The 23,301-nt window shown below is 37.8% G+C and overlaps 1 protein-coding gene across 1 annotated transcript in view; it reads left to right on the forward strand.

Moving 5' to 3' along the window:
- LOC141291473 (GTPase-activating Rap/Ran-GAP domain-like protein 3) overlaps positions 1 to 18,656 on the forward strand; it is a 59,524-nt gene extending 40,868 nt beyond the window's left edge. Inside the window, exons 12-29 of the mRNA XM_073823634.1 lie at positions 3,743 to 3,851; positions 4,000 to 4,045; positions 5,793 to 5,899; positions 6,310 to 6,425; positions 8,321 to 8,443; positions 8,530 to 8,604; positions 8,685 to 8,799; positions 11,343 to 11,369; positions 11,554 to 11,658; positions 12,346 to 12,462; positions 13,081 to 13,256; positions 13,366 to 13,524; positions 15,096 to 15,162; positions 15,238 to 15,345; positions 15,465 to 15,583; positions 18,064 to 18,199; positions 18,431 to 18,490; positions 18,640 to 18,656. Of these exons, the coding sequence (XP_073679735.1) occupies positions 3,743 to 3,851; positions 4,000 to 4,045; positions 5,793 to 5,899; positions 6,310 to 6,425; positions 8,321 to 8,443; positions 8,530 to 8,604; positions 8,685 to 8,799; positions 11,343 to 11,369; positions 11,554 to 11,658; positions 12,346 to 12,462; positions 13,081 to 13,256; positions 13,366 to 13,524; positions 15,096 to 15,162; positions 15,238 to 15,345; positions 15,465 to 15,583; positions 18,064 to 18,199; positions 18,431 to 18,490; positions 18,640 to 18,656 (1,782 nt within the window). The remainder of the gene's footprint in view (positions 1 to 3,742; positions 3,852 to 3,999; positions 4,046 to 5,792; positions 5,900 to 6,309; positions 6,426 to 8,320; positions 8,444 to 8,529; positions 8,605 to 8,684; positions 8,800 to 11,342; positions 11,370 to 11,553; positions 11,659 to 12,345; positions 12,463 to 13,080; positions 13,257 to 13,365; positions 13,525 to 15,095; positions 15,163 to 15,237; positions 15,346 to 15,464; positions 15,584 to 18,063; positions 18,200 to 18,430; positions 18,491 to 18,639) is intronic.
- The last annotated feature ends 4,645 nt before the right edge of the window (positions 18,657 to 23,301 follow it).

Raw genomic sequence — 23,301 nt, forward strand, 5'->3', positions numbered from 1 at the left:
GGCATTTTTATTTCATGCCTGATAAAACAGCGTTAATGCTGCTTGATATCAGTCTATGCTTGGTATACAGCCGTTACTAAGGAAACCGTAATATTTCAGCGCTCCTAAAGCGCCCCCTCGTGACAGGGAATGAATTTGCGAATATTCAGCTGTTTAGTAAGATTATTACAAATATTGGCCCAAGTTTTTATGCAGCAAACACATAAGAGTTGTAAATGTAAAAAGTTATGTGCTTTCTAAAAATCTAAACAATTAAGACAGCAATATTTATGTTTTAAATAAATTATACCATTTTAAAAATATAAAGGCTGAAATGCCATTGTATAATATGTTTTGTTTTTGTGAAAATCTAAATTATAAATCATGTCATTTTATGGCTTAATATGTTACTGTACATTGTTCAACCCCACTACGGTGTTCATTTTACTTGTGCAGCTCTTAAAAAGGGTCATAAATTGCCTTAAATTGATATTATAAAATTCTGCAGATACACTGTAAATAGTGAAAAAAATACCTTGATATTTGTGAATAGAAAATCAGATAGGAGTCTAAATGTCAATCAAAAATATTTTCAATGTTTAAAGAATGGTCTTTTTTCATTTGGGCCAGTTAAATTTTATTATTAATTTTATAGTGTCTTTTTGACTACCTTTTAGTACTTTTAGGCTGAAATGTGAAATGTATTTGTGAAAATCCTTCAAGTTTTAGAAAGTTTTCAAGTTTTAGAATTTTAGTTTATCATATTTTTTTTACAGTCATTTTATACCAGTCGTTAAAGGTTGTATCAGCGATTTCTAGCCTAAAACATAAAGTGTCAATTTCAGCTGACCTTTCTTCACGATCCGCTCGCTGCCTGCCCCATAAATTGTCTGTGAAAAAACCGCGTCTCTCTGTTCAGCCTAGGGTCCGAGATATGCCAAAAAAATAATCGGCACTACCAACCTTTCCACAGATAAACAAACAGTGTTCCAACCAATCAGCGTCAGGGGTTTGGTGTTGTGGACTTTCCTACTGGTGCAGGGATGTGAGGGAGGCGGAGCGAAAGTCCACAACACCAAACCCCTGACGCTGATTGGTTGGAACACTGTTTGTTTATCTGTGGAAAGGTTGGTAGTGCCGATTGTTTTTTTTTTGGCATATCTCGGACCCTAGGCTGACCAGAGAGACGCGTTTTTTTCACAGACAATTTATGGGGCAGGCAGCGAGCGGATCGTGATGAAAGGTCAGCTGAAATTGACACTTTATGTTTCAGGCTAGAAATCGCTGATACAACCTTTAATGTTACCATAGACATTGCCCTACTCCACTCATACAGTATTACTTTTATTTGTGCAGGTCTTAAAAAGCCTTTAAATTTTATTTTTTAAAATACTACAGATACTCAGTAAATTATATTAATTATATATTTTAAATTATATAATTTGTATACTGAATGTTGACTATTTATATGGGGCAATATGCAATCTAGACAGTTGTTTTTTAATAGCACAATAACATCTGATTTAAAATTAAGAACTCATGTATGTGAATATGTAATTTACCACAGTGCTGGAAAATCTTGAAAATGCACCTTGAAAGTGCTTGAAAAGTGCTTGAATTTTACTTTGGAAAAGGTGTAAGAACCCTGAATAAGGACGAACGTTCTAAAATAACGGTCGCTTAAAAAAAAACTCACTCTGGGGGGTCCGCTAGAATATTTTAAACTCCCCACTGAAATGGTTAAATGAAAATTACATGGATAATTTGGATTATTGAAAGATACATTCGTATAAAAACTCCTGCGCAGTATTTTGACTTTGAAATGTGCAGAGCTCATTTATTCAAGGAAGATAATTGATCTGTGGTGGACAGTGTTGATATTGTGGCGAGCCACCACAAATAAATCAATGTATGGGAAACACTGATGTTGTGGTGCATAAATTCAATTGTATTTAAAATGACTAGTTTTACTTTTCAAGGGTTTCGTTTTAATGCATTTAATTTATTTATTTATAAGTTATCGACCATAGCATGACAATATTTATCAGGTTTTCGTATTATCAGTATGATTATCAGCCCATTTCCATTATGAACACTATCCAAATAGAATTTTCTAAAACAAAAAAATAAGAACACAGACACATTCGGGTTCTAATAACACTACAAATAGAATGAGAGAAAGACAGAAGACAGAAGGAGGAACGGAAGAGAAATTTGAGTGATAGAGTGATAGAGAGAAGGGAGCCGCGTGTGTTTGTTGAGGCAGAAAGGAGGCAGTCTGTAGCTCAGTAGGTGGTGAGGGGAAAACAGGCTATATTTAACATCCAAAAGCGCTGGACATCACAGCGGTCAGTCTCTCCCTCTCTTTTCTCTGTTGCCTTTCCCCCTTCCCCCCTCAGCTCCATATCCTGATTACATCAAGCGTCAATCACTTCACTCTCTCTCACTTCATATCCCTCTCTTCTCTTGATTATATCACACAGTAATCCTTCTTTCTCTCTCTCTCTCTCTCTCTCTCTCTCTCTCACTCTCTCTCTCACTCTCTCTCTCACACTCTCTCTCACACTCTCTCTCCTTCCGTTTCTCACTTTTTCTATCAGATCATATGTCTGATTGAATACAAGTAGTGCTCTTGTGCACTGAAGTGCTTGTGGAAGGATTCACAATAGCAGGATTTTCAAAGTAGTTGTGTCGGTTCAAGGTCTCGGCACTCTACAGCCGAGAGCCTCTTCAGTCCTTCATGTCAATAACCACCTTTACCAATGCTGAACCGCTCATGAAAAGAGCAGGAAAGCTGATGCGCTCTGAAAGTCTCTTGCTGACCCCTAAAAGCATGCAGTCAAACCGAACAGTCTGAGGACTGTTCACAAGTTCACAAAGGAGAGCAAGTCTTTCCTTGAAAGAAAACTCTTCTTAAAGGCAACATTTTTTTGTTGTTGTTCCAAACCTGAATGAGGTTCTTTCTTCTGTGGAACACAAAAGATGATCAAATTAAGAACATTTACAGTTTTTTGCTATGAAGGACAGTTCATAGTGACTATATGAACAACATACAGGTTTGGAAAAACATGAGGGTGACTGACTGATCTTAGAAGGCTCAATCCTCCTTTTAGATGCTAGAAACATGTAGGTGTCAGTCATGAAAGCCTGTTGGTTTTGTTCAAGTGTTATACAGTATGTCACTGGAAGGATGCTCTTGTGTATGAGCGAGAGGAAGTGGCAGAGAATCATAATTGAGCTCTCAGTAGAAATGAATGTGTCACTGCAATAGGTAAATACTCATTCCTGTCACAGCTCACGGTCGTGCACATGTATCCGTGTCTGGATGCGTGTGGTTGTGTGTGTGAGAGAAAGAGAATGAGAGAGATACTGGCAGAGATGGGCAGGTGAAAAGCAGCCATGTAGTAATTGAGCTTTAAGGGGATGTTTTATATGTGTGTGTGTGCTCTTGAGATAAAAGATAAAAGCTCCTTTCCGACCATAATGGTCCAGACTCATTAACAAGCTCAATTATGCTTTCTGGCTAACAGGCTTGAGGTGTCAGAGGTCATATAGCAGCTTTTGAATGTCCACACACGCATACGGACCAACAAACCCACACACATAGGCATGTGCTCTTTTCAGAAATGAAACATTTGCCTATCATTTGTTCATTTTGGAGAGGAAAAAAAGTTGGTGTAATAGTTTCAGGTAACAAAAGCAGTCTTTTGAAATGTGCTTCATGAATGCATGATTATAGCTGTCATTATTTCACTCTATGCAGGTAGAGAGGAAGCGACACATTGGGAACGACATCGTGACCATTGTGTTTCAGGAGGGAGATGACGCCTCTCCGTCCTTCAAACCCTCTATGATTCGCTCCCATTTCACACGTATCCTTCATCCTCAAGCTGAGTGGAAATGATAAAATGAGTCACTTAACAAGTTAAAAAAAACCATATAAATTAATTTTGTTTTTTGTTGTAAATTAGTAGTTTTGCACGTCAAACAATTGAATGATTTCCTTTACGTACCCCACAGATATTTTTGCCTTAGTTCGATATAATAGCCAGAATGATAGTTACAGGTATGTGTGTGTATTTGAGGTTATACTTTTCGTGCAAAGCATATACACTGCTGTTCAAAATTTTGGGATCAGTAAGACTTTAAGGCTTAAAGAATTCCTTTGCTCATCAAAAATAGAGAAAAAACTGTAATATTGTGAAATATTATTATAGTTTAAAAGAATGATTTTCTATTTTAATATATTTTAAAATATGTGACCCTGGACCATAAAACCAGTCATAAGGTAAAATTTTACAAAACTGAGATATATACAACATATGAAAGCTCAATAAATAAGCATTCTATTGATGTATAGTTTGTTAGGATAGGACAATATTTGGCCGAGATACATCTATTTGAAAATCTGGAATCTGAGGGTGCAAAAAAAATCAAAATACTGAGAAAATCACCTTTAAAGTTGTCCAAATTAAGTTCTTAACAATGCATATTACTAATCAAAAATTACATTTTGATAGGTTTACAGTAGGAATTTTACAAAAAATCTTCATGGAACATGATCTTTACTTAATTTCCTAATGATTTTTGACATAAAAGAAAAATCTATCATTTTGACTCATACAATGTATTTTTGGCTATTGCTACAAATATACCCCAGCGACTTAAGACTGGTTTTGTGGTCCAGGGTCACATATCATTTATTCCTGTGATGCAAAGTGGAATTGTCGTCCACCATTACTCCTGACTTCAGTGTCACATGATCCTTTAGAAATCATTCTATTATTCTGATTTATTATCAATGTTGGAAACAGTTGTGCTGCTTAGTGTGTTTATGGAACCTGTTCTTTTTTCAGAATGTTTTGATAAATAAAAAGTTAAAAAGAACACCATTTATTTAAAACAAATCTTTTTTTAACAATATAAGCCTTTGCTATCCATTTTTTAACAATTTAACACAACCTTGGTGAATTATTCTTCACAAACTTTAAAATGGTAGTTTATATTGTTACAAAAGATTTCTATTTTAAATAAATTCTGTTCTTTTTAACTTTTTATTTTTATTAAAAATCCCAAAAAGGTATCACAGATTCCAACTAAATATTAAGCAGACTAGATGACTAGAGTAATGATGCTGAAAATTCAGCTTTGCATCTTCGGAATGAATTACATTTTAAAATAGATTCACGTAGAAAACTGTTATTTTACATTAAAATAATATTCTGGATTTTTGATCAAATAAATGAAGCCTTGATGAGCATAAGAAACTTCTTTAAAAAAAAAAAAAAGTGTTAATCTTATTGATTCCAAATTTCTGAACAGCAAAAATGTATTTTATTTATATTAAATATTATACTGTATATTCCCTACTGTTCAAAAAAGCTTCGGCTAAGTTTTAGTTTAAGTTTATTTAAATGAAATTGATATTTTTATTTTGCAAAGATGCATTAAACTGATCAAAATTAAAGATATTTAGAATGTTACAAAAGATTCCTATTTCAAATAATCCTTCAATCAAATCCTATACATAAAAGAATCCTTTAAAAATGAGCATAGGTTTCTCAAAAATATTTAGAAGCACGGTTTTTAATGCTTCTATTTTCTGAAGGATCAAGTGACACTTGACTGGAGTAATGTCTGCTGAAAATTCTGCTGTGCCATCACAGGAATAAATTACATTTTAAAACATATAAAAACAGAAAACAGCTATTTTACATTAAAATAATATTTTTTACAAAATTTAAAACAAAAAAAAACATTCTGAACAGTGGTGTATATTATTTGTATTTAATCATTATTTTGTTTTGTTGAAGGTTGAAGATTTTCTCAGAGGAGAGTGTGCCGCTGTTTGGGCCACCGCTCCCTTCCCCTCCAGTGTTCACAGACCACCAGGAGTTCAGGGACTTTTTACTAGTTAAATGTTAGTAAATTCACAAGTACATAGAGCTCTTTTATAAATCAGTTGATTTCATAATCTTTCACGAAAATATAAACAGCTTGTCTCTAAAACTACACTTTTCTGCTGAAGTAACCAAGCCTGTGTCAGCTGTGAATACCAGCCATGTCACAGCCTTTTAATAATAGTCTACTAATATGTCATGTCCCAGTACATTTTTTTCCCAGTCAAAACTAGAGTATCATTTTTAATGCATTTCATGTTGTCTGTAGTACACAGATCTTCTGTTAGAATATACACCTGTTTTTCTGTTGCCAGCTTTATTGATTTGTTTTGGCTCATGCTTTCATTAAACAGATCTTGTAAAATGTGTCATGCTGTTTCGGTAATTCTGTTACATAATACTGCCACCTTTATCCTTCTGTCTTCTACAGTAATAAATGGAGAAAAAGCCACTCTTGAGACCCCCACTTTTGCTCAGAAACGTCAGCGTACACTGGACATGCTGATCAGATCCTTGTACCAGGATCTCATGCCTGACATGCCCAAGGTATGAACACATGGTGTTTCTCAATCAGGGGGCCAGAGCCCACTAGGGGCCCTCAAAATTAAAATAAGCTAAAACAACTAAAAATCAAGATATTTATAATATTTTAATTCACCTCAAAACTACTTTTTTTATTTCTTTTGATGAATAAGAGTTCCCATTGTCTTGGGAAAAAATGGATATATATAAGGAAGCCAAATTTTAATATTATGATTCCTGGACCTGCATATACAGTCTTTTAACAGGGTTTCCGCGGGGTCTTAAAAAGTCTTAAAAAGTCTAAAATTTAAAAATCAAAATTTTAGGCCTTAAAAAGTCTTAAATTCGCTGTTCTAGGTCTTAAATAATTTTACACAGGTCTTATTTTTCCGATGTCCATGTAACGCTACCTCTAATGCTCATTTAAATTCTCTTTCTGTTGTTTCTGTGGTGTTGTAGTTCTTTATTTCACTATTCCAAATATAATTTGCTGAATTTAAACTACAAATGAGACCAGCATGCAATAGCCAATCAGCTTTCTGTTATTGGCGCGAGTCTCTCTCGGATTGTACCGCAGAAGTCAAATGGATTTAACTTTTTAGCTATGAGGAAGTGCAAGTTTAGCGAAACTGGGCTTGGAAAAACTGAATATAGGGCTTGGCTAAGGCCAGTTGCTAACAACTGTAGATTTTTTTCTCCCTCTGTGGAAGTTTCTGCGTCTTCAGACAGAATCGCAGTATTTATATAACATTTATAATATATATATATTTATAAATCAATAAATGTATTTAAAACATTAATCTCACTTTTAATTTTGCAGTGTAAATTATGTAATCTCACTGCTAACAGCCATTTAGAATTTATTGATAAATTCATAAAATAAATTTCAAAGGTACGCATACATTTCAAAAGTAAAAAAAAAAAAATCGCTTCAGAATTTTTTTTTTTAAATCAGATATTTCTAGTGGTACTTTTATGGGGATATTTTGTGTGGAATAGTATCTGCTGATATGGAAAGTTCACTGTATATCGTAGTAATAAATTTAATTTATGACAGCCATGAAATTTTGTTTACTTTTTACATTAAACACATTAAATATCACATATGCATGTAATATAATATCTATTTCCATTACAGGTTAAGGTCTTAAATTTCATATAAGGTGGTATTAAAAAGGTCTTAAAAAGTCTTAAATTTCACTTGTTCATATCTGCAGAAACCCTGTTTTAACTCCAAACTTTTTTCATAATGAATGCATATCTTCTATAGTTATATAATATTTGAATTCTAGAAATTGTAAATGATCAATTTAAAAAAAAAAAAAAACTAAACAACTGGAAGAGTCATGGGGACAAAGAAGGGCCTTGGAGTCAAAAAGGTTGAGAAGCACATCTTAATACTTTTTGGTATTTCACTATGTTTATCCTCAAACTTTGATCTAATTTCCTTTTCTACCATATTTTGTCAGATGGTTCTTCACAGTCTTATATACCACTCTTCCAATCCACTGGCACTAGAGATGGACACTGTCTTTTTATTGTTATCTGTTACTGTTTCTATTCTAGGGTTCTTCTGTTCTTTATTTAGTTGAGTTGAGAATCAAGAACCGGGTCCATTTACCATAAAGAAAAAACAAGACTTTGAATAATACGATGACAGTAAACTGACAGTACACTTTTCTGTTGTGTTCAACCAGTAAGATTTAGGAAAATGAAAGAGAGTCATAAATGAGTCTTGTATAGTTGTAATAGAAAGAAGAATTGTGAATTCGAATCAGAATTTGAACATCATTGTTTGATTCCCAACTCTTATTTGATTCTTATTTTGTAAGAATATGTTAGTTTCTGCTTTGCTCTGTCTTTCTGGCTGTTTCTGGGTCAGTCTCTCAGACCCATCTTTATCTGTACCACTCCTGTAGGTTCCCTTCTCTCCGCAGAACATGCTGAACCGACGCTCATTCAGCGATGTACTGCCAGAGTCACCCAAATCTGCCCGGAAAAAAGAGGAGGCACGTCAGGCTGAGTTTGTTAGGGTGGGACAGGTACGACGTATAAATAAAAATAAAATATGGTATGGTGAATGTCACAATATGTGTAATGTTATTAATGAATATAATATTGTGTCCAGGCCTTGAAGCTGAAAACTATAGTTCGAGGTGATGCGCCCACCAGTCTAGTCACCACTGGCCTTTGCAGGAAAGAGGTGAGAAAGCAGGAAAGTGAGATGGAAGCTGTTTTTTCTTACGGTTCATCTCTAACTGTGTGATGCTATGTTCTCTGCAGCCGTGGGAGTCACAGTCGTTCTGCAGTAGCTTCCCATATGATATAGTCTGTGGAGATTCGTGGGGACAGTCATTACTGGTCGCCACAGATTCAGCAGGGGTCATGCTGCTGGAGGGTGAGAATGCTTCTTCACAAGGAACACCACAGCAGGACAGAGTAGCAGTTTTCTTAAAGAGATGGTTCACCCAAAAATTTGTATTCTGTCATTAGTTACTTACCCTCATGACATTACAAACCTGCAAGATCTTTGTTCATCTGACCCTGCTTAGACAGCAATGCAACTACCATGTTCAAGGACCAGAAAGGTAGTAAGGACTTAAAATAGTCCATGTGACATCAATGGTTCAACTGTAATGTTGTAAAGCTACGAGAATACTTTTTGTGCCCATAGAAAACAAAAATAGTTTATTTAACAACTTATTCTCTTCTATTTCAATCTTTTGATGTGCATTCACCAAAGTGCTACAACACATTTTCTTTGCACACAAAACTTATTCTTGAAGCTTCATAACATTGATGTCACTGAACCACTGATGTCATGTGTACTATATCATTGATTACCTTTTTAGGTCTTTCATATGTCAGTAGCATTACTGTCTATGCAGGCTCAGAAAGCTCTCAGATTTCATCAAAAATATGTTAATTTCTGTCATGAAGATGAATGGAGGTCTTACGGGTTTGGAACAACATGAGGGTGAGCAGTTAATGACAGAATTTTCATTTTTGGGTGAACTATCCCTTTAAAAATGACATTTAAAGACTTAATGTACGCATCTGAATGAAACAGTGTAACCTTACCAGCTTATTTTTGATTGATCATATGAATGGACATAAACACATACACACTGAGTTCAATTCCATAATCAATCTATTAAAAAGGACAGTTACACCAAAAATTTAAATTCTGGGAAAAGAAATGTGGAAAACATAAAGAAATTGATGCAGTTTTTTTTCACCCAGACAATAAAAGAGAACAGTGAGCAGGGGCTGTCAAACTTACAAATGACAAAGAAGCACAAAAATACTAGTGTATGTTTTGATACAATTTGTGCACTAGGTTTCAATGTGAACATCTTTCTTAACAGTTTTGTTAGGGATGCACCAAATGTTCAGCAATCAAAATAATTTGGCTGAAAATAACAAAATAAGGCAGAATAAATTTGACCGAACAATAACGTGACGTGATCAAATAGAGGCAAGCACTAATGCCGCAAACATGTCGGCAGTGTGGAAGCATTTAAAACTGTCCGAGAAAGACACAAAATGTATTACAAGCACTGACAGCGAGAGACTGTTTAGAACCACATCGCATGTCTTCGATGAGAAGAGAAAGGGGTGGTTGTTGCTGGTGACTGTATGATGACTGAAATCACGAAATGGCCTTAAACCATTAGTAAATAAACTACAGAACATCATGTTGTCTAATACACGCACAAATTGTATTTATTCTGACAGTGCTGCACAAGCTTGTTAGGCAGGGTTCAAAGTCCAAAGCGCGACTGAATTCTGAGTGATGAGAATCATTCATAAATCTGCTGCTGAAAGTAGTACTGAGGTTTTCTTGTGGGTTTCCGCCAAAATAAAAGTCAACATTCAGAAATATTAGCATTGTAATTTTACTGTTGTTTTGTAAAACAAAAAAATAAGAAATAAAATAAAATAATAATGATAATCATTACAACAGCTCTATGAATACATTTATTATAATATTCTCCTTTGTTCATTAAGGCTGCATTTATTTGTACATTAAAAACACATGCCTGATTTAAGAAGGGGGTCTTAAAAATGGGCAAAGAATATTATTTTACTAACTTATTAACTTTAAGTTAAATTGTGCTTTGTTGGTAGGCTATAATGTCTACTAGAATGTTAAAAAAGTTCAGTGTTAAGTACATCTTTTTCAATTGTTGTTTTGTAATTGTTTTTTTGGGGGGTTTTTTGATAAGCAAGACAAAACTGTGAAAAGCACATTTTAACTATTTAATTTATGCAATAGTGAAAACTATTTAATTTATGCTTGGCCTCGGGCCAAGAATTTTCATTTCGGTGCACCCCTAATTTTTGTGATATATGGAAAAAAAAATAATAATAAATCATACAGTGTTGGAATATGAGGACGAAAAAAGTTAAATTGACACTATCAATCAAAAAAAAGTTTCTTACACTTAGGCTGTATTTATTTAATAAAATACAGTAAAAACAGAAATATCATGACATTTTATTACAATTTAAAACAACAGTTTTCTATTTTAGTACTTTATTCCTGTGATGGCAAAGCTGAAGAGTCTTTATTGTCATGATTGTATGATTATTTAAAAATCTTTGTAATATGCCTGATTTGCTACTCAAGAAAGATTTCTTTTAATTATCAGTGTTGAAATCAGATGTACTGCTTAATATTTTTATGGAAACAATGCTTTTTTGGATTTTTTTCTTCAAAAGTAAAGCCTTTATTTAGAACAGAAACATTTTTCTGAACATTATGAATCACATTAACTGCACTCTTGATCAATTTAAGATGTCCTAAATGAAAATATTAAATTAAATTATTGACGCCAGACTTTTGAACAGTAGTATACATGGCACTTTCATGTTTTGTTTTGTTTTGTTTTTTAACTAAAAAACTGAAATCTGATCACCTCTTGTATTTCTTTTTAGCCTCAGATCCACTGTTCTCCAATGCAGGTATGTAAGGCAAAACCATAACACTACAGTAGAAACAAATGCTTATAAATATTACAAAGAACCGAGTAAATATTTTGCAGTGATAGTTATCAAATCTGTCTGTTAATCAAAGTAAGTGGATCTCAATGGGGGATTAAGTTACAATGCAAACCACAAACTAATCTTGCTTTGCATGCTGGTCTAGATTCACCAACCCTGCCTCCGGTGCAGGTATTTGACAAAACCTTGACTGTCAAACAAATGCACGTGCTTGAACCTCAGGACCTCCTCATTGCAAGAGCAGATAAGGGTAAGATATCTTTGTTTTTATATTTGTATGAGCATGTGATTATGGCACAATTCTTATGTGGCTAGAGAAAAGGGTGTAAAATGATCTGCCAAAAGAGAGAGAGAGCGTGAGAAAGAAAGACCAAAGCAAAGCGGCAAAGGAAACTCTTGGTCTTTGCTCTAATGAGCATCTTAAGCCAACAGGGAATAGCACAAAATAGTATCTCCAACACACACACAGACGGGCAGCATCTCTGGTGCGCATTGTCTAGACTTATAGCTCATTATAAAAAGAAGCCCAGAGTAGAGATTCATGTAATTTAGAGTCTACCGCCATTTTCTATTCATTAGTTCAAGACGGTGTACAGCAAACTCTCACTCTCATTGGAAAGCACAGCTTCTGCAGAGGAAAAATAATGAATCAGTTATCAACTCGGTCTCCAAGCAACTTTCATTCACTACGACAGGCATTTGAAAACCAAACATGTTGCATTAGCCGAGATGTCATTCAGTTTGATGAGACGCGTCTCTCATTTGTTGCCAGCCTATTATCATATAGTAACAGTACTGACAGCTGTTGTTTGGAGAATTCACTCAGCAGCTAAAGTAATCACTCATTTGAATATTTCAGCTGAAGTGCTTGAGTCTTTTTACATCAAATTAAGCTTTAATTTCAATTACTTTATATCCAATTTCAACTGTGTTGCAGGAAAAGATGCTCGACTGTATGTTTACCGACTGAGCACGCTCAAACGAGGGATAGAAGAGCGGCAGCTTGTCCGCACAAAGTGTGACAGTCGAGAGAACAAGCTTGAGAAAACCAAAGGTATGAAAGAAAACTTCGGTTGTCACCCACACAAATACTTAAAATGATTTAAAATGGGGCAATATTATTTAAAGGGATAGTTTACCCCAAAAATGAAAACTCTGTCATTACACACCTTTATGTCGTTCCAAACCCATAATGCCTTCGTTCATCTTCAGAACACAAATTAAGATATTTGTGTTGTGGTACTCTTGTAAACGCACAGCGGATACTGACACAGTGGATACTGACACAGTAGAGAAGAAATTGTTGAATAAAGTTTCTATTTTTGTTTTCTTTGCAGACAAAAAGTATTCTCGTAGCTTCGTAAAATTAGGGTTGAACCACTGATGTCAAATGGACTGTTTTATTGATGTCCTTACTACCTTTCTGGACCTTGAACATGGTAGTTTCATCTATGCAGGGTCAGAAAGCCCACGGATTTCCTCAAAAATATCTTAATTTGTGTTCTGAACATGAATGGTGGTCTTACAGGTTAGGAAATTTTCTAATTCAAAGCAGTTAAACCAAGTGCTGTCTATTTGAAAAATATGAAGTTTCTTGACATTTTTAATAATCAGTTAATAAAAATGACTTCCAAAATCATCACAGTCAAGTTACAGAATTGTGTTTCCTCAGGCTGCCATCTCTACTCCATAAACACGCATCATGGGGTGGAGCTCAGAATCGTTGCGGCGATAAGAAACAAGCTTCTTCTGATCACCAGGAAACAGTCACGCCTCGATTGCCTCAGTTCTATCGCTACAGTCACAGGGACTTCTGACTCACCTGTGGAAGATTTCCAGTACATACGGGTAGGACATGGATTCAGCTCTCTTACACACACATCGTGCGTTGAAGTTTGCTTACAGGAAGGGTTCAAAAACGTTCAACATTTTGGATGTTTGCTGTACCCCTTCTTAGGAGATTTGTTTATGTGACTCCCCGGTGGTCATGGCTCTGGTTGATGGCCCGACAGGAGAGAATGATCACATGATCTGTGTGGGCTATAGACATCAGTTTGACTTGATCAATGAGAGTACAGGAGATGCCTACAGACTACACCATGTAGACGCCAACCGGGTGAGAAATACAAAGATGCATTTGAATACAAAGTACACTGCTATTTCAAAGTTTGTGATCAGTACACTCTTAAAAATAAAGGTGCTTCATGATGCCATAGATGAACCCTTTTTTCCTAAATGGTTCCATAAAGAACCTTTAACATCTGAAGAACTTTCTGTTTCACAAAAGGTTCTTTGTGGCGAAAGAAGGTTTTTTAGATTATAAAAAGGTAAAGAACCTTTTTCTTTAAAGAACCTTTGACTGAATGGTTATTTCGGGAACCAAAAGTGGTTCTTCTATGGCGTTTTGAAGAACTTTGAAAGCATCTTCATTTTTAAGAGTGTAGGATTATTCTTTTTTGGGAAAAAAAAAATATATATATATTTCTATTTAGTAAGGATGCACTTAATTAATCAAAAGTGACAGTAAAGATATTTATAATGTTCTGTCTCAAATAAAGAATGTTTAACCATTTATTAAAGAATTCCGACCAAAAAATTGTATCACAGTTTTCACAAAAATATAAAGCAACTCAACTGTTTACAACATTGATAATAGTAAGACATGTGTCTTAAGAGGCAAATCAGCATATAAAATGATTTCTGATTGATCACGACACTGAAAACTGAAGTAATGGTTGCTGAAAATTGATCTTTGCTATTAGGAATAAATAAAATTTTAAATATATTAAGTTAGTCAATTGTAGGAACGTAACAGTATTATTAATATTGTGGTATTGTGATATCAAAAAGTGTTGTTTTTGAAATATATTTAAACTTCTTATTCTACAATAAAAAGTCTTTAAAGTTGTGTTTTGGGCCATTATGCTTTGGCACAGTATCTGTCAAATGAACTAAAACTGAAAGCAGGATATGGCTTAATCCCTCCATCAAATCTGTTTCCAATGCCTGTTTTGAAGTGAAGCATGCACTTCGTTCACTTGTTTTCCATGCCTCAGAACGGCTCAGTTCACAGTCAATGCATTGAACTTGTTTATTGCATGTGCTGTGAATTTAGCATGCATTTAGGAATGCAACGGCCACCAGTTATGCTTAATTTTCTCGGCAGATTTACAGCATTTAACTAGATTTGTAGTGAGAAGCGTTTTTGTAAGCCTGTTTTTACTGAAGCTGGAGTTTTCCATCAAAATAACAGCTTTACTGCTGTTTCCGTAAAAAATAAAAGCTTAAAAGTGCAGAATGAATTGCTTAATTCACTGACTTTTTTCTGACTTAAGTTTTCTTTTTTCCAAGTCTTCAATTGTCTTTTTTTAAATAATCACAATACATTTTGTATGGTGGACTTTATATTAAGATATTATCTTATTTTGAGATTTTGATATGGCTACATCCCTATTAAATTGTAATAGTATTTAACAAACACTATTTTAATTTAAATTTTAAATAAATGCACCTTTGGTAAGCATAAAAAAACTTATTTAAAAAAAATTTACTGACCCAAACTTTTGTACACATTCATTTACACAATATAAGACAATACATTTATCCTTCCCTTCCCTTTATCAGTTCTGTACACCAGTCTTTCAGGATTTGATTGGTAACAAAAGTGTCTAATACTATTTTCTCCAGGTGAACTTCGTTGCTGCCATAGATGTGTATGAAGATGGAGAGGCTGGACTTCTTCTTTGCTATAACAGTTAGTGTCTATTAAAATGTCAGTGATTGTATCTGTGTAGTCAGATCCTCTAAAGCTGTATTTTTCGTTTAACAGATATTTGCGTCTATAAGAAGGTGTGTCCATTTAATGGAGCAACACCCATGATTCAACCTAACACTTCAGACTTCCATTTCAGCTGGAACCAAATGCCCAACGCTATTGGTCAGTACCCTTAAGATGTTGAATATTCTTTGTCATTACTAATTTTTCAACAGTTCAATAATCATTTCACATTATTGGAAATAATTAAGAGTTCTCTATTATGTCACTTCCTGTCACAGTGTGTGCGTTCCCGTATATCCTTGCATTTACCACCGACTCCATAGAGATCCGACTAGTCGTAAATGGCAACCTAGTATATACAGCTGTTGTTCCAGAATTGCAACTTGCTGCATCCAGAGTAAGTATTCTAGCCATAAGATTCTTCCTATGAAGACCATTATATAGCTATGTATGTATCTGGTGTAAAGTACATTTTTATTTGTACAGTATAAGACTACATTTTAAAGTGATGGTTCACCCAAAAATGAACATTCTGTCATTACTCACCCTCATGTCATTCCAAAGACCTTTGTTCATCTTCAGAACACAAATTAAGATATTTTGGATGAAATGAGTAAGGACTTCATTAAAATAGTCCATGTAACATCAGTGGTTCAACCATAATGTTATGAAGCTACAAGAATACTTTTTGTGTGCAGTGAAAACAAAAATAATGACTCTTCATCTCTGTGCCAGTCCTCGACAAGATGTATGAATGTGGTACTCTCGTGAACACAAAGCAGAGACTGACCCAGAAAAGAAGTTTTTTTTTTTTTCTTTGTACACAAAAAGTACTCTCGTAGCTACATAAAATTATGGTCGAACCACTGACGTCACATGGACTTTTTTAAAAATGTCTGAGGCCAGAAAGCTCTCGGATTTCATCAAAAATCTTAATTTATGTTCCATAGATGAACAAAGGTCTTCAAATATCTCTCTTCAAATATACTTCAAGTATACTATAATACTACTACATTATGTATATAGTTTTTAAAAGTTTAGGGTCTGTAAGATTTTTTTTTATGGTTTTAAAAGAGGTCTCTATGCTCACCAAGACTGCATTTATTTGATCAAAACTACAGCAAAAACAGTAACACTATTATAATTTAAAATAACTATTTTCTATGTTAATAAATAATTTATTTCTGTGATGCCCAATTTATTTTCAGTTATGAAGAAAATTGTGTTTATGGAAAGTTTTTTTTTTCTCTGAAATTCTTTGAATATTAAAAAAACAGCATTTATTTGAAACAGATTTTTTTCCGTCACTGTCACTTTTGATCAATTTAATGCATCTTTTCTGAATAAAATATAAATTTAATGGCAATACTTTACAATAAGGTATCATTTGTTAACATGAGCTAATGTATTAATGGAGTAGTTTACTTTCAGAACAAAAAATTTACAGATAATGTACTCACCTCCTTGTCATCCAAGATGTTCGTGTCTTTCTTTCTTCAGTTGTAAAGAAATTATGTTTTTTGAGGAAAACATTGTATGCTGCCCCCGAGTTTGAACTTCCAAAATGCAGTTTAAATACAGTTTAAAAGGGCTCTAAATGATCCCAGCCGAGGAAAAAGGGTCTTATCTAGCGAAACGATCGGTTATTTTCTAAAAACATTTACAATTTATATACTTTATCTCTACACAGAGTACACGCAGAGCTGGACAATACGAGCATTTAGTATATAAATTGTAATTTTTTTAGAAAATAACCGATCGTTTTTCTAGATAAGACCTTTCTTTCCACGGCTGTGGTGGTTTAGAGCCCTTTGAAGCTGCATTTTGGAAGTTCAAACTCAGGGGCACCATAGAAGTCCATTATATGGAGAGAAATCCTGAAATGTTTTCCTCAAAAAACAGAATTTCCTTACAACTTACAACTGAAGAAAGAAAGACATGGACATCTTGGATGACAAGGGGGTGAGTACATTATCTGTTTCACTAGTTCGCTTTTGCATATAATAAACAGCGTAAAAGTTAAGCGTGTAATAAACGGCGCATATAATAAACAGCGTAAAAGTTAAGCGTGTTTGGCATGCTGTCCGGGAGAGGGCTCCGAGCTCGGTAGTCATTCCCGAGCCCGGGGCACTCCCCCTGCCCAGGGAGAGGGGTCCGAGCTCGGCCTTTGGCCCGAACCCAATAGCGCTCCCCCCAGCTGGAGGTGTGGAGAAAATAAAAGGGGGGGGTGGGAGGGATGCTGACATCAGAGATAGCTGAAGGTAGGACTGCTTGGTTATTTAAAGGGACTGTAGTAATTGGATAGGGAGAGAGATTGGATAGGGAGTGATTGCTGATGATGAATTGTGTTAATTATCTGCGCGAGCTCCTCCTGAAATTCGTTAATGAAACGTCACAAATTTTCATTCTGAAAGTGAACTACTCTTTTAACTAACATGAACAAAAAATGAACAATACATTTGTTACACTATTTATTCATCTTTGTTAATGTTAGTTAATAAAAATACAGTTGTTCATTGTTTGTTCATGTTAGTTCACAGTGCATTAACTAATGTTAACAAACAACTTGCTGTTGAAGTATTGTTCATTCTTAGTTCATGTTAACTAATGTAATGTAGTTAACTAATGTTAACTAACAAACCTCATTGTAAAGTGTTACCAGTTTATTAAAAAAAATAAATCTTACTGACAACCAACTTTTAAATGGTAGTGTACACTCCAACCAAAAATAATGAACAGATTTAACACATGGAAAATCTTTCATGAGATACATTTTTCTGTATGACAATAAATTACACAAATCCATTTGAAACATTTATCAGTCATGTCACATTTCTCACTGTTTTTGTCTTATTTCTTCCTTTCTTTTTCCTGTAGTCTGATATCTATTTCATCTCGTCAGCACCTATAAACTCTGCCTCTAACTGTAGCTCCAGAGACACTAGTTCCCAGAGTTCCCCTCAGACTCCCACCGGCTACGAGATGCCCGTCTTCCCTTCACCACTTGGAGATGGTAGGCTTTTGCTCTTGATGGAACATGTACACAGTCTACCTTCCCAAATAAAGTGAATTCCCATGCTACTGAACTTAATATAGAGGTTAAACGTGGGTATTTGCATTCAGGATTTGAGAGTTTGGTATGCGAGTTGTCATCCTGTGTTTGTGTATTGTCTAAAGATGCATTTGTCTTCGAATCTGTGCGTGGGTTGGGTTGATATATTGCTCTTTTCCATCCCTGGTCCAGATTGTATTCGGATCCCCTACGGCACCAAGCTATCCCTCTACATGTCTAAAGACTCTGAAGGTACTGAAGGCACTTCTGTTGCCTACATTTCCCATGCTGCCTTACTAATGCACGGAGACTCACCCTGTCTATTATTCAATTAACAGACGCATGCAGACGGTGTTTAGTGCAATACGCAGCTAACACAATGTGTCCCTTCCTTCTTGCAGTCTTACAGAAAGAATAAGAGACAGGGAAAATGGTGGCATGAGTAGTCTTTGGGAAAAAAGATGAACGGTGGAGAGAAATAGAAGTTGAATGAGATAGTGAGGTGGGAGAGGAAATCAATAGACAGAGAGAGACAGATACATAGAGACAGACAGAGACGGCTGAACAGACGCTTTAGGGAAATGGGACACATTTGCTGCAGCATGAGTTACAGATCGCTGTGTCACCATGGATACTTTTGTCAGAGCCCCTCTTCATAAACACACACACACACACGGCCCTCCAGAGCATAGCACTTTTGTCTACACACAAGGCCTGAAGAGGGCCGTCTAGGGGCTGTGACAAAATCCACATCCTGGTGTTTTTACACATCCAGCCAACTGTCTGTGGCTGCCATCTTTACACCATGGGAAACAGACGGTTAACATACCATTACTCATCTCAGCATAATGTTCACAATACAACAAAATTGTGTCTCACACAAATTTGTAAGACTTTACCATGAGGTTAATGAATTTGGTATTAGAACTAAAAATGAACAGTACATTACAGCATTTGTTAGTCTGTTCTTTCTACATATTCATTTCTGAAAAACTGAATCTGAATATACTAACATTATTGCTTTTTTCCCCACAAACATGAATTATTAATTAACAGTGTTATATTTGGGTCAAAGATGTTAAGATGTGCATGTCAAAAGAAATGTACAAAAGTGATATTGTCCATAGAAAGGATACTAAATGTAGATAAAGGGTCTACTTTTATGTTTTTGGAGAATAAAATGTCAAAATTTGGTTGAAATAATGTTGCATTGTAATTCAGTGTATTTATGTCAAAATTCAAACAACATGCTTATTCTGACTTGCACATATTAATATATATAAACAAATAAGGGAGCATATTAATTTTTTTGTGTTTTAAGTTAGTAAAAAAAAATACTGACAAATGGGCAAAACCTAGGATAGTGGCTAATTAGTATTTGGGGTGAAAGTAATTCATCTTTTAATGTGTCAAAAAAAAATTTGTTGTAAATATGCCAGACAAGACTGTTACACTGAATGACATTTTAGTGGGTGTCTTCTGTAAATTAGGGAAAAATGTATGATATTTATTTTTTGCTCAGAAAAACAAAACAAAAATGCAATTAAATTAAACAGAAAACGTTTTAATATTTTTTTTGGAAAAACAATAATTTAATGCAGTGTTACACTTATTGTTCCCTTCCGGGAACTCGAGCCGCGTCAGGAACGCTATGGGGAACGCCATTGGCGGGCCGCACTCTGAACTATGTCTAACAACCAATGAAATGACGGGAGTGACGTCACAGGCGCGGTGACGTCATCGACCGGGAAGTATAAAACGCGTGCGTTTGAAGCCGGCGGCAGCTTTTTGTCATTCAGCGAGAGCGCTCTGTGTCTGTGTCTGTCTCGGTCATACTGCTGTTTTTTCGTGCCAGTTTGCACGGCTTTTATTTGAGTAGTATGACCTTTAAAATGCAACCATGGGGGAAAGAAGTGTTACGAAACTAGGCGGTACAAGCAGCCACATAGATAGTGTGTTCCTTCCTGCCAATGCTTCATTGTTGGTGGGGATACACACAGTCTATGTGTGGTCTGCTTGAGTGTAGAGCACGCACAGTCAGCCCTCGAAAAGGCTGACTGTCCACAGTGTGAGCGTAAAAATCTCCTCTGCGGGTGCTCCACAGAAGGCTCTCTTCGAGGAGGGAGCCTTCGCCAGCGTTTCTCGCGGGTCTGGCCCCGCTTCCGCCGAGGCGGAGCGGTTGCTTCACTCGCTGGGATCGCGGCTCGATCTATTAGAGGGACTGGAGACGGGTGTTTTAATAATACCCTATCTCCTCTCCTATCTGGTGGATCGGTAAACCTTTTTTCTGGATGAGGAAGCCCGCAATGCGGTTACTTCCCTCCAGGAAAGGTTTCCAACGCTTTCCATATCTTCCTCCGAGGAGGTTGATGTGAAGTGCGTTGTCAAAAGTATTCAACCGCCCCCCCCTGATCGCCTCAGTATATGAGCTGGTGGTTGTGCTGACTGTGCAATTAGCTAAATAAGCAAACATGAGCCGCAGAAAAGCAAACGTTTTGCTTCCTGCGGACAAAGTCGGCACTTCCAAACGGAGCTTTCTGTCCTTCCCGATCTACATTGAGTTTTAGATCTAGGAAAACTAGAAAGTAAAGATGACGCCGCGGGTTGAACAGACGCTATCAGCCTCTGTTCCCCGGTCTAGGCATCATTTTTGAAGGCTCCATCTTTGCTCTTCAGGCCACTTAATAAAACTAAAAATCAGGTTTGATGAGCAAATGAACACGTGTTGGGGTTCCTGACGGGAAAGATTTAAACCCCAGCCGTGTACCAGCTCTCCACATCAGAGGCGCAGAAACAGAGCGTTGCCGCCCGCGTTCCTCCGGCTGTGCCTAGAGGACCCGGAAAGCAACGCTCTAAGTCGGGGGCTTCCAAGAAAAAGAAGAGGTTCAACCTGAGGGTCGTCCTCCAATCTAGGAAGTCCTCGGCTAAACGGCTCAGGGCCGTTGAGGGCAGCCCCTCGCGAGGGGGTTTGCACCGTACCTCCGGGTGCGGGTTTCAGACCCCTTCGTGGCCCTCAGGAGATGAGTCAGCTAACCCTGCCAGTGTTACAGGGCGTGGCGATCTCCCGCGAACATCCTCTAGCTGTCCCGCCCGGAAACGTAGCGGCCCTGGAGAGTTCGCAGCCCCCGCGGGGGACTTCCGAGGAGCTAGTTCAGGAGCTTCCTGCCAGCTTGCTGTTACAGGTCTCCGAGTTAGTTCCTCGAGTAAATCCAGACACCAGTCTCGAGAGGCTGGTACCCTAAGTAAACTCTCTGGCAGCGTGGAAACTACTGCCAAATGTTTCAAGTGGGTCCTGCGTACTGTAGAGAAAGGTTACACTATTCAGTTCGGCGCTAAGCCGACACCTTTCAGCGGGGTAAACCCCGAGCAGGGTCTGGAAACAGGAAGTCAGTACAGGAAGTTTCTCAGGCTCGCTTTCGGGGGCAAAGCTCACCAATACAGAGTACTTCCTTTCGGCCTAGCTCTCACCCGAACTTTCACGAAGTGTGTGGATGCTGCTCTGGCTCCTCCGTGATTCCAGGACATCCGCATACTCGACTGGTCGATTCTGGCCAGCTCAGAATAATTAGCGGCTCAACATCGAGGTGTTGTTCTCGCTCTCATGAAAGAATTGGGGTTGAGACTCAACACCAAGAAGGGTGTGATTTCTAAAAACCACTTATCTAGGTGTAGTCTAGGATTCGACCACGATGCAGGCACGAATGTCACCCGCTCGGTTCGAGTCGATCCTTACTGCAGTAAATGCGGTCAAGCTAGGCCCGTCACCCACTGTCTACAGTCCCAAGTACTGTTAGGTCTTATGGCAGCCGCTTCCAACGTTATTCCTTTTGGACTGCTGCTTATGAGACCACTTCAGTGGTGGCTCAAACCAGGTGGTTCTCCCCGAGGGGAAACCTGTTTCGCAAGATCAAGGTCACGCGGCCCTGCCTACGTGCCTTGGCCATGTGGAAGAAACCCTGGTTTCTCTCTCAGGGTCCGGTTCTGGGAGCTCCTCGTCGCCGCGTCATGCTAGCGACGGACGCATCCCTCACCGGATGGGGAGGCGGTCATGAGTGGCCGCTCAACCCAAGGCCTGTGGAGCAATCCCATCTCTCCTGGCACACAAATCGCCTAGAGATGCTAGCCGTGTTCCACGCCCTGAAGTGTTTCCTTCCAGAAGGTATCCGCTCACGCCCCTTAGATAAGCTGGCGTACCGGATTCTCCTTTGGTCTTAAGGAAAGACTTCTCTCCCTGAGAGAGCAGTCCAGTATCTCTGGACGTGGGAGCAGACGTCCTGCCAGGCAGGGGCTGAGGCCCGGGGAATGGATGCTTCACCCAGAGGTGGTGAAGCAGATCTGGAGAACATTTGGCCAGGCACAGGTGGACCTGTTTGCGACTCAAGAGACATCGCACTGTCCCCTCTGGTACTCTCTAGTTCCTCCAGCTCCACTGGGGCTGGATGCCATGGCACAGACGTGGCCGAGGCTGCGTCTGTACGCCTTTCCCCTGATCGCTCTGCTCCCGGGAGTTCTGGAACGGGTCCGTCGGTTTCAAGTGCGGCTGCTACTAGTAGCCCCGTACTGGCCGGCACGAGTATGGTTCTCGGACCTGGTATCTCTCCTAGACGGCTCTCCGTGGGAGATTCCCGTCAGGAGGGACCTCCTGTCTCAGGCTGGGGGCGCAATATGCCACCCCCACCCAGAGAAGTGGAGGTTATGGGTGTGGCCCCTGAGGGGGCACAACTCATAGGAGCGGGTCTCTCAACCGAGGTTGCTGAGACCCTTCTCCAATCCAGAGCTCCCTCTACGAGGAAACTGTATGGCCTTAAGTGGAACTTATTAGCGAGATGGTGCCGCGAGCACCACCTGGATCCAGTCAACTGCCCGGTCGGTACAGTTCTGGAGTTCCTACAGTCTCGCCTTTCCGCAGGGCTAGCTCACTCCACCCTGAGGGTTACGTGGCGGCTATAAGCGCCTACCACGCCCCTCTAGGTGGCCTCTCAGTGGGCAAGTGCCCCCTGGTCACACTTTCCTCCACGGTCGGGAGATCGAGGCTTCATCAGGAAGTAATGAAGCATGGAGAC

This window comes from Garra rufa, chromosome 18 (assembly GCF_049309525.1).
Source record: "Garra rufa chromosome 18, GarRuf1.0, whole genome shotgun sequence".
Lineage (NCBI taxonomy): Eukaryota > Metazoa > Chordata > Actinopteri > Cypriniformes > Cyprinidae > Garra > Garra rufa.